At 45.6% G+C, this 11243-nt stretch overlaps 1 protein-coding gene across 1 annotated transcript in view; it reads left to right on the top strand.

Annotated features, from left to right (window-relative positions):
• The first annotated feature begins 785 nt into the window (after positions 1-785).
• Positions 786-11243, top strand: part of LOC126456652 (uncharacterized) — a 160709-nt gene continuing 150251 nt past the window's right edge. The window contains exons 1-2 of the mRNA XM_050092396.1: positions 786-926; positions 6440-6567. Of these exons, the coding sequence (XP_049948353.1) occupies positions 786-926; positions 6440-6567 (269 nt within the window). The remainder of the gene's footprint in view (positions 927-6439; positions 6568-11243) is intronic.

Genomic DNA, 11243 nt, shown 5'->3' with positions numbered 1-11243 from the left:
ACTGCAATACGGTCGGGGGTAAATCAACATATTCACTTTCCTTGCAAACAGCTGTCTACATCGATCCGCATGTTTCTTCTGTATCTTCGTCGCTGATACATTGTGGGCCGACGGCAAGACTCTCTGCAATCGACAACAGATCGTCTTAAGCTGAAGGCCGCATATACAATACGCATCACAGGAACCTTTCAAATGAAAACTACAACAATGGAAATGCCGTGTGGCTAGGGCTTTTCGTCGGGTAGTCCGTTCGCCTGGTGCAAGTCTTTCGAGCTGACACCACCCCGACTTGTGTGTCGATGGGGAGGAAATGATGATGATCAGGACAACACAACACCCAGTTCCTGAGCGGAGAAAATCTGCGACCCATCCGCGAATCGAACCCGGGCCGTTAGGTATGACGTTCTGTCACGCTGACCAATCAGCTACCAGGGGCGGACACTGCAACACTACCTTGCTGAGGATTACCTCTAGATGATCGAATATCGGTTAAGAGAGTGGCAGTAAATGTGGAACATGCATAAACGAACATTGAACGTGTACATCACCATAGAAATCCGCCACTGTCGGATTGCGCTGCTGGGGACAAATCACTGGAAACGGCAATAACCGCAAAATACCTAAGGGTAACCATACGGAACAATCAAAAGTAGGACCACCACGTGAAACAAATACTAGGAAAAGCAAATACCAGTCTGAAATTTATGGGAAGAATCAGAGCGTTATCGACCTGTAACTTACCTGGATGTTAAATGAAGAACCAACACCTCTACCATCGAGGAATAATGGATGCAGTAGTAAAACAAGAGGTTTACTTAACAGAATTCATACAGCAGCCGAAGGCTCCGTCTCGATGGCTTGCATTGCCTGCCTCCGGCGGCGTGTTGGCGGTGCGCAGATGCCAGAGGCCTGAGTCACTGGCGCCAGTAGCCTTAGCGCCGAAGCTGCACCAGTGGCACACCGAAAACTAAGGCGACGAATGGCGGAATAGCAAAAGCTGCGCGAAATATGAGAACATTAAGGGGCAGACTGCGAACCGAGGACCCCTTGTAGGCGTCCAACAGTCGGTGGATGTCAGCCTGCAGCACGCCTCAGCTGATACGCGCCACTGCAGGCCTCGACAGCACGAGGTCTAGGCGCGGCCCACAGACCAGCGGCTATCAGAGGCAGCGGCTACGTGTAGGCAGGACTGATGTCTCACATGGGGGTGACCACTGGCACGTCTCGCTCAGACAGCCGGAGCGAACATTATTTTTATTGTTTCGCTCCGGTGTTGTTAAAAAAGGACGCCGCTTCTTGTTACGTACGGTGCCCAGGCAAAAAGCTTCAGGTCCAAGCGTGTGGTAAGCACGCTGGCTGTAGTACAAGAGTGGAGAAAGGAGGGAAGGAAAATTAGGATTTGACTCACATCAACATCGCGGTGGAGCACAACCTGGGAATGTTTCACTGATGGGGAAAGACGTAGATATGGACCTTGTCCTTTCAAAGGAACCATCTCGGCATTTCCGTGGAGCGATTTAGGAAACTCACGAAATGCCTAAATGTTGATGGCCGAACGTCGATTTGAATCGTCATCCTCCCGAGCTCGGTTCGAAGTGTTGGCTTCACCATGCTTACTGAGCACTTCTCTGCCCACCACATCGGAATTAACGCTGGCAGAAAGCGAACTGTCTGCAGACAGATTGTCTCCAATAAGATTTCATATTCAAAAAAACTACAAAAGATCTTATTTTACTCCATATAGTGATAATACCAGACTAGTGGGAAAAGCGAATTGGTACTAACTGCAATCGTAGATTTCACGAGAGTTTAGTAATCTAAGGTTAATTTAGACAGGGTCAATAGTAGATATCAAAAGAGTTTACGTGCACAGTGTTCCATGGTAAACTATGAATAACATGTGTAATATTCTAAAAATCGGATTTAGCTATTTCTGGAGCCTATACCTTCCCTAATGTATGCAGCCCATGTGACAATAACTTCCATAGAGTACAACATCGCCTACTATTTGATGCAAGAAAAAGAGAGGTACTCTCATGGAATTCATGCAAAGTATTTGAGAAATACCGGGAATACACTTCAGTCGTGAAACTTTCTATACTTTTTATGCCTGGAATTCACAGTCATGTAGAACTTTATAAAAGACACCATATTTACGCCAGTGACTGTAACACTTTCTTTGTTTCACAATTGCAATTTCGGCCTTAGGCCATTACCAAGTGCCTATTTTTGTTGTTTTAAGCCATGTCAACTTCAAATGAGCTGACACATCTGTATTTCTTTTTTTTTTCTTTATTGATTTTCAATTCCCCCCCGAAGGGGGCGGGCCGGCAGCAGCTTACTACGCTGCTCTAGAGCCTACAGACTTTTTTTAAATAAAGGAAGAAGAAAGAAACAAGGAAAAACAGGCGATAAAATGGCGATTTAAAGTGCAAAAGGGCGTAAAATGGCGGAAAGTTAAAACAGAAAGCAAAAGGGGTTGGCAATGTAGATAAAAGACACAGAAATCAGACAAGTAACATAGTACACACACAATTAAAAAACATGGCGACAGTCTGGTTTCTGTTCGCAAGTGATAAAAAGCACACCCAGCGACAGTACGATGACTGTTCGCTACACTTCCCAAAAGACACAACACGGAGCACGCATTGGAAAAACACACTGTAAAACACGAAAAAGGCGGCACAAAGATGGCACTCCCGATCCAAGGCAGATGGGGGGGGGGGACCTGGAGTAGGGGGAAAAACAAGGAGGGAGGAGAGGAAAAAACGAAAAGGGGGGGGGGAACCAAGGAGGGAGAGGACTAATAAAGGGGGAAAAGGGCAGAAGCGAGAGGGAAGGAGAGGAGGCAGAGGAGGGAAATGTAAAAGGACGCGGGGGAGAGAAGGGGGCAAAGAGGGGGGAGGTGGGGAAGAAAGAGGATGGAAGGGGGGGATCTATATGTCTTTGTCATTACTATTAAATACATTCGTGACGCTGTTACATATTGCGAGCACACACATCCATATGTCATAAAACAACATAGTCTGTAGACACTCATGTTCGTTAGCCCATCACTAGTCAGGAAACGTTATTATTATTCTTATTATTATCACCATTATTATCCCAAATACGAGTCCAACGTCTTCAGAGCAGCACGATCTCGATACGTTTACGGTGTCCAGTTAAGGATACTTCAACATCTCTGCTCCACTAGCACTGCGGATTGTCACGAATAGATTGAAACCACAACAGGCCCTACTCATCACCGATAGGAGAATTACACCCCGAGAAGTACAATGCCATCGTTGGTCGACCACACTAAAAGTTGTGAAGCATTACGGAATCTTCGACGAAGGAAATGGGGAGTTTAATTAACACTAGGAGAATTAACGCGTATTTTAAATGTGCTTTTGATAGAAGAGGGCGTTGTACAAATGTTAAAAGAACATAATAAATACAGTCATGTAGGAGCAGCTAAACTTTACAATATCCAAAGAATTTTGGATTTTTCTTCTTTTGTTTTCTCTTAGCTCCCTTAACAGCTTATTGCGAAATGTACTTGCCATTCTGTTGATCTTTGTAAAATGGAACTTAAAACTCTTACACTACTGGCCATTAAAATTGCTACACCACGAAGATGACATGCAATAGACGCGAAATTCAACCGACAGGAAGACGATGCTGTGATATGCAAATGATTAGCTTTTCAGAGCATTTACACAAGGTTGGCGCCGGTGGTGACACCTACAACGTGCTGACATCAGGAAAGTTTCCAACCGATTTCTCATACACAAACAGCAGTTGACCGGCGTTGCCTGGTGAAACTTTGTTGTGATGCCTCGTGTGGGGAGGAGAAATGCGTACCATCACGTTTCCGACTTTGATAAAGGTCGGATTGTAGCCTACCGCGATTGCGGTTTATCGTATCGCGACATTGCTGCTCGCGTTGGTCGAGATCCAATGACTGTTAGCAGTATAAGGAATCGGTGGGTTCAGGAGGGTAGCACGGAACGCCGTGCGGGATGCCAACGGCATCGTATCACTAGCATTCGAGATGACAGGCATCTTATCCGCATGGCTGTAACGGATCATGCAGCCACGTCTCGATCCCTGAGTCAACAGATGGGGACGTTTGCAAGACAACAACCATCTGCACGAATAGTTCGACGACGTTTGCAGCAGCATGGACTATCAGCTCGGAGACCATGGCTGCGGTTAACCTCGACACCGCATCACAGACAGGAGCGCCTGCGATGGTGTACTCGACGACGAACCTGGGTGCACGAACGGCAAAACGTCATTTTTTTCGGATGAATCCAAGTTCTGTTTACAGCATCATGATGGTCGCATCCGTGTATGGCGACATCGCGGTGAACGCAGATTGGAAGCGTGTATTCATCATCGCCATACTCGCGTATCACCCGGCGTGATGGTATGGGATGCCATTGGTTACACGTCTCGGTCACCTCTTGTTCGCATTGACGGCACTTTGAACAGTGGACGTTACATTTCAGATGTGTTACGACCCGTGGCTCTAACCTTCATTCGGTCCCTGCGAAACCCTACATTTCAGGAGGATAATGCACGACAGCAAGTTGCAGGTCCTGTGCGGGCCTTTCTGGATACAGAAAATATTCGACTGCTACCCTGGCCAGTACATTCTCCAGATCTCTCACCAGTTGAAAACGCCTGGTCAATAGTGGCAGAGCAACTGGCTCATCACAATACACCAGTCACTACTCTTGATGAACTGTGGTATCGTGTTGAAGCTGCATGGGCAGCTGTACCTGTACACGCCATCCAAGCTCTGTTTGACTCAATGCCAAGGCGTATCAAGACCGTTATTACTGCCATAGGTGGTTGTTCTAGGTACTGATTTCTCACGATGTATGGTCCCAAATTTCTTGAAAATGTAATCACATGTCAGTTCTAGTATAATATATTTGTCCAACGAATACCTGTTTATCATCTGCATTTCTTCTTGGTGTAGCAGTTTTAATGGCCAGTAGTGTATGCACAGGGTGTGCCATTTAACTTTGCGACCTCATACAATTCCTAAATGAAACAAACTGTCAAAAATGCAATTGGCCAGATATACCATTTAGTCAGGGGCTCTCACACAATGGGCACGAATGCACAGTCCATACAAGTAAACAAACAGCACGTTTAGCAGGAAGTTACATTTATTTTAAATGGCAAATACATGTATTTTAAACTGAAATAATAACTAGAGGTAAAGCTGTTGAGGACATATTTCGCTTCACTGCTCTAAAGCTTGAAATCTCTGTAATATTTAAGACTTTAAATAATGGAAACGGTGCCACATCTCTGCCGTAATGCTGTAATGCCGTAATGCGGGTTGCCTGCACCGTCCTGACGCCTGCTGTGAGAAACCCGTGCTCTGCGCATTATGGCAGAAGCTGTGGCGCAGTTGCCATCTATGTAGCCCAGAAAGTATGAGGTTTAAAACATTGAAAACTATTCTGCCATTGATAATTGTACCTCTAGTTTTCACTGTTGTAGAAAAAATGTACATATGTCATTTAAAGAAACGTAACTTTGTGTTGAAAATAATATTTGTTACTCGTAGTGATTGTGCATTCCTGTCCGTTGCGTGAGCTCCTGACATAGTTGCAACTCTGGTCAGTAGCAGTTTTCGCATTTTGTTTCCTTTCAGATATATATGAGACGGTATATGTGGGACACCATACAGATTACTCTTTAGTTATGTTACTGTTCAATTATCTTAATATAGTTCGTTTTAATGTAATGTGTAGATTGTGCTTTAAATTTTCTGAATACTCTGTTAGGGTGGTTATGCAGCATAACTGTATCTGTTCCACAGGGCGTTGATTGAAACTTAAAAAAAATATTTGCCATTCCTTTTGGTGCTCTGTAGTTATTGTTGTAGCTACGAAATGAAGAATACCAAAGCCAAAAGTAATTAACGAATACAACTTTCTTACCTACAGTTACATTTTTCACCAGTGTGTTAACGGATTTGATGCTACCCATACTCTTCATATCAGCATTACACTTGCACGCAACGTCCACTATTGTTTTCAGCTGTATTGCAAATCTCTGTCTTCCCTTCAAATTTTCCCCTCTTCAGCTCCGGCAAGTATAATGCAAGATACACCATGATCTCCTTACACACGTCCTGTTATCCTGCGCTTTCGTCTTGTCAATATTTTGCATGCGTTCCTCCCCTCCTCGATTCCGTGAAGGACCTCTTCATTTCCTATTAGTTCACCTAATTTTGAACATATTTCTGTACCTCAAAATCTCAAATGCTTCCATTCTTTTTTTCTCCAGTTCTCTATGTTGTGGTAGTAGAGTGAGTCAAACTGCCAACTTCATCAGAAATGATGTGGTAGCGCACATTTCCAGAGCACGGTACTCGTCTGCTCACGACCGCCCCTCTTTGTGTGCGTGTGCAGCGGGCTGGCTGGCGCAGGTGGCCGGAGTCGCCGATTGCGGCAACACGACCGTCCTCAAGGAGTGCCTGGACCAGGTGCCCGCCGTGCTGGGCGAAGGCGGCCGCGGACTGCCCACCTCCAAGGACGACCTCACCAAGTACTGCAGGTATCGTAGACACGTCATTAAGTACATGGCCAACCTATCAGTCTAGTTCCAAGGACGCCCTGACCGAGTACTGCAGGTACTGTAGACACGTCATTAAGTACATGGCCAATCTATCAGTCTAGTTCCAAGGACGACCTGACCACGTACTGCAGGTACTGTAGACACGTCATTAAGTACATGGCCAACCTATCAGTCTAGTTCCAAGGACGACCTGACCACGTACTGCAGGTACTGTAGACACGTCATTAAGTACATGGCCAATCTATCAGTCTAGTTCCAAGGACGACCTGACCACATACTGCAGGTACTGTAGACACGTCATTAAGTACATGGCCAACCTATCAGTCTAGTTCCAAGGACGACCTGACCACGTACTGCAGGTACTGTAGACACGTCATTAAGTACATGGCCAATCTATCAGTCTACTTCCAAGGACAACCGGACCAAGTACTGCAGGTAGCATAGGCACTTCATTAAGCACGTGGCAAATCTATCAGTCTAGTTCCGAGGACGACCTGACCAAGTACTGCAGGTACCGTAGGCACTTCATGAAGTACGTGGCCAATCTATCAGTCTAGTTCCGAGGACGACCTGACCAAGTACTGCATGACCATAGATACCTCATTAAATACATGGCCAATCTATCTGTCTAGTTTCCAAGGATGACCTGACCAAGTACTGCTGGTACCGTAGACACTTCATTAATCTACATCTACATCTACATTTATACTCCGCAAGCCACCCGACGGTGTGTGGTGGAGGGCACTTTATGTGCCACTATCATTACCTCCCTTTCCTGTTCCAGTCGCGTTTGGTTCGCGGGAAGAACGACTGCCGAAAGCCTCCGTGCGCGCTCGAATCTCTCTAATTTTACATTCGTGATCTCCTCAGGAGGTATAAGTAGGGGGAAGCAAAATATTCGATACCTCAACTACCCTCTCGAAACCTGGACAGCAAGCTACACCGCGACGCAGAGCGCCTCTCTTGCAGAGTCTGCCACTTGAGTTTGCTAAACATCTCCGTAACGCTATCACGGTTACCAAATAACCCTGTGACGAAACGCGCCGCTCTTCTTTGGATCTTCTCTATCTCCTCTGTCAACCCGACCTGGTACGGATCCCACACTGATGAGCAACACTCAAGAATACGTCGAACGAGTGTTTTGTAAGCCACCTCCTTTGCTGATGGACTACATTTTCTAAGGACTCTCCCAATTAATCTCAATATGGCACCCGCCTTACCTACAATTAATTGTATATGATCATTCCACTTCAAATTGTTCCGTACGCATGCTCCCAGATATTTTACAGAAGTAACAGCTACCAGTGTTTGTTCCGCTATCATATAATCATACAATAAAGGATCCTTCTTTCTATGTATTCGCAATACATTACATTTGTCTATGTTAAGGGTCAGTAGCCACTCCCTGCACCAAGTCCCTATCCGCTGCAGATCTTCCTGCATTTTGCTGCAGTTTTCTAATGCTGCAACTTCTCTGTATACTACAGCATCATCCGCGAAAAGCCGCATGGAACTTCCGACACTATCTTCTAGGTCATTTACATACATTGTGAAAAGCAATGGTCCCATAACACTCCCCTGTGGCACGTCAGAGGTCACTTTAACGTCTGTAGACGTCTCTCCATTAAAAACAACATGCTGTGTTCTGTTTGCCAAAAACTCTTCAATCCAGACACATAGCTGGTCTGATATTCCTAGGCTCTTACTTTGTTTATCAGGCGACAGTGCGGAACTGTATCGAACGCCTTCCAGAAGTCAAGGAGAATGGCATCTACCTGGAAGCCTGTATCTAGTATTTTCTGGGACTCATGAACAAATGAGGCGAGTTGGGTCTCACACGATAGCTGTTTCCGGAATCCATGTTGATTCCTACAGAGTAGATTCTGGGTTTCCAGAAATGACATGATACGCGAGCCAATAACATGTTCTAAAATTCTGCGACAGATCGATGTCAGAGATATAGGCCTATAGTTTTGCGCATCTGCTCGACGACGCTCCAACCACGTCGGGATCTTAAAAATCTCACGCTTCAATTGGCCAGAATTTTGCACTATACCCTCAGGAGGACATCCAACATCTCTGTCTATCAATGCCAGGAATAGATCAAAGTGTTATTAACTTGCTCGATTTTTGAAGCCCTTTGTTTTGAGTAAATAATGAAATATTTCTGAAAATATAATTTTGTTGCTAGGAAGAGGTCTGCACCAACCTATATTGCATCTCGATAATAATCTGTCCGTACTGGCATACAGTACGTGTTATGGTGTCACAGAAACAATGTAAAGCTCCTCGTTCTGCTTCAGCGACCGATTGGCCGAACGCTTTGTCATCCTCAGTTAACAGACTCATTTAGACGCGATATGAAGGAGCATGGATTCAGCATATCACTCTTCCGACCGTTGTCTGCTTTCTTCACCCTGGAGCCGCTAGTTCTGAAATGGTTCAAATGGCTCTGAGCACTATGGGTCTTAACATCTGAGGTCATCAATCCCCTAGAACTTAGAACTATTTAAACCTAACTAACCTAAGGACATCACACACATCCATGCCCGAGGCAGGATTCGAACCTGAGACTGTAGATGCCGCGCGCTTCCAGACTGAAGCGCCTAGAACCGCTCGGCCACACCGGCCGGCTGCCGCTAGTTCTCTCTCGGATAGTTAAGGGGCGTCACTTGAGTGATAGAATCCCGTTCCAGTCCTGCCAGCTGGTAAAGGTCCCCGGTAGTGTAGGGAGTCGAATGCGACTCTTCAGCACAGCAGCCTGACGAACTGACCACCAAACTACGGAGGCGGACTTACGAAGTCCGGCGGATTACTACCGAAGTGCAGTGTTGAGGTTTTTCAGTGTCTTTAAGGTACTGACCTTGACTGAAATTTGGATAGTTTATGCCTGCTTATCCATATGACATTTGTGTACCTCAGTAAGCGGTGATGTCTTACAATGAACAATAATAACGGCTTGTATTGTATATCTCGTTACCTTCTAGGTTTACGAAAGCCAAAATCTAGGAATCAATAAATTGCAAGTTTGCATGAAAAAAATTCCTCAGAAGCAATATTACTGCATGAGACAGACAAGTGTACTATATTACTGAACTGATACCTCACTATATAATAATTCTGAAACGATCTTTTATAATCAAATTTTCCCCCAGACATTCAAGTCTCATCTTTATCTACGATAATGATGGAAGCTGAAGAAATTAATTAAAATTTGTACTACTGCCGCAACTCGAACCCGGGTCTTTTTTTGCTTGTACAGCGGAAATGCTGATCGTTAGAAGAAACCCAGGGTCTAGACCCCACCACGGCACAAATTTTAATTAATTTCTTCAGCTTCCATCATTAACGTAGATAATCTGTTATCTTCTAGATTCTTAGCAGCCACGTGTATGAGTTACAGTCAGTTAGTCCCATGGAACCTTTGGAAATAATCAATAAATTTGAGGGCTGCCTAATAATTGGCTCATCGAGGAATTAAGATGCTCTGTTTCGAGATCCATGACACGTCAATTCCTGTGAGCAACACCTTCCTACCTTTAACGATTCTTGTCTCTCGAAATGTCCCGATGTATCCATTTGTACGCACATCAAAAAAAATTTGCATGACCGCGGTTCCGAGAGTTCCAGAACCTGTACAGGAAACTGAAATAGAGATCAACATAAACATCATTTCTGAACTTTTTATTGCTCATGAAAACGACACATTCCATGTTGTAACACCATACAGTGACACCTGACACCACCAGAGATGGTGGTCCAGATTGCTGTACACACCGGTACCTGTGATACGGAGTAGCACGTCCTCTTGCATTGATGCATGCCTGTATTCGTTGTTGGATACTATTCACAAGTTCATCAAGGCACTGTTGGTCCAGATTGTCCAGCCACTCAAAGGCGATTCGGTGTAGATCCATCATAGTGGTTGGTGGGTCACGTCGTCCATAAACAGCCTTTTTCAATCCATCCCAGGCATGTTGGATAGGGTTCATGTCTGGAGAGCACGCTGGCCACTCTAGTCGAGCGATGTCGTTATACTGAAGGAAGTCATTCACAAGAGGTGCACGATGGGGGCGCGAATTTTCGTCCATGAAGACGAATGCCTCACCAATATGCTGCCGATATGGTTGCACTATCGGTGGGAGGATGGCATTCAGGTGTCGTACAGCCGTTACAGCGCCCTCCGTGACCACCAGCGGCGTACGTCGGCCCTATACAATGCCACCCGAAAACAGTAGGGACCTCCACCTTGCTGCACTCGCTGGACAGTGTGTCTAAGGCGTTCAGCCTGACCGGTTTGCCTCCAAACACGCCTCTGAGGGGATTGCCTGGTTTAAGGCATATGCGACACTTATCGGTTCCCACGCCCAGGTTCCCGGGTTCGATTCCCGGCGGGGTCAGGGATTTTCTCTGCCTCGTGATGACTGGGTGTTGTCTGCTGTCCTTAGGTTAGTTAGCTTTAAGTAGTTCTAAGTTCTAGGGGACTGATGACCATAGATGTTAAGTCCCATAGTGCTCAGAGCCATTTGAACCATTTGAACATTATCGGTGAAGAGGACGAGATGCCAATCCTGAGCGGTCAGTTCGGCACTTTGGGCCCATCTGTACCGCGCTGCATGGTGCCATGGTTGCAAAGACAAACCTCGCCATCGACG

Source organism: Schistocerca serialis, chromosome 2 (assembly GCF_023864345.2).
Source record: "Schistocerca serialis cubense isolate TAMUIC-IGC-003099 chromosome 2, iqSchSeri2.2, whole genome shotgun sequence".
NCBI lineage: Eukaryota > Metazoa > Arthropoda > Insecta > Orthoptera > Acrididae > Schistocerca > Schistocerca serialis.
Note: the sequence above shows the minus strand (reverse complement) of the source record. Positions and strands in the feature narration are given on the sequence as shown.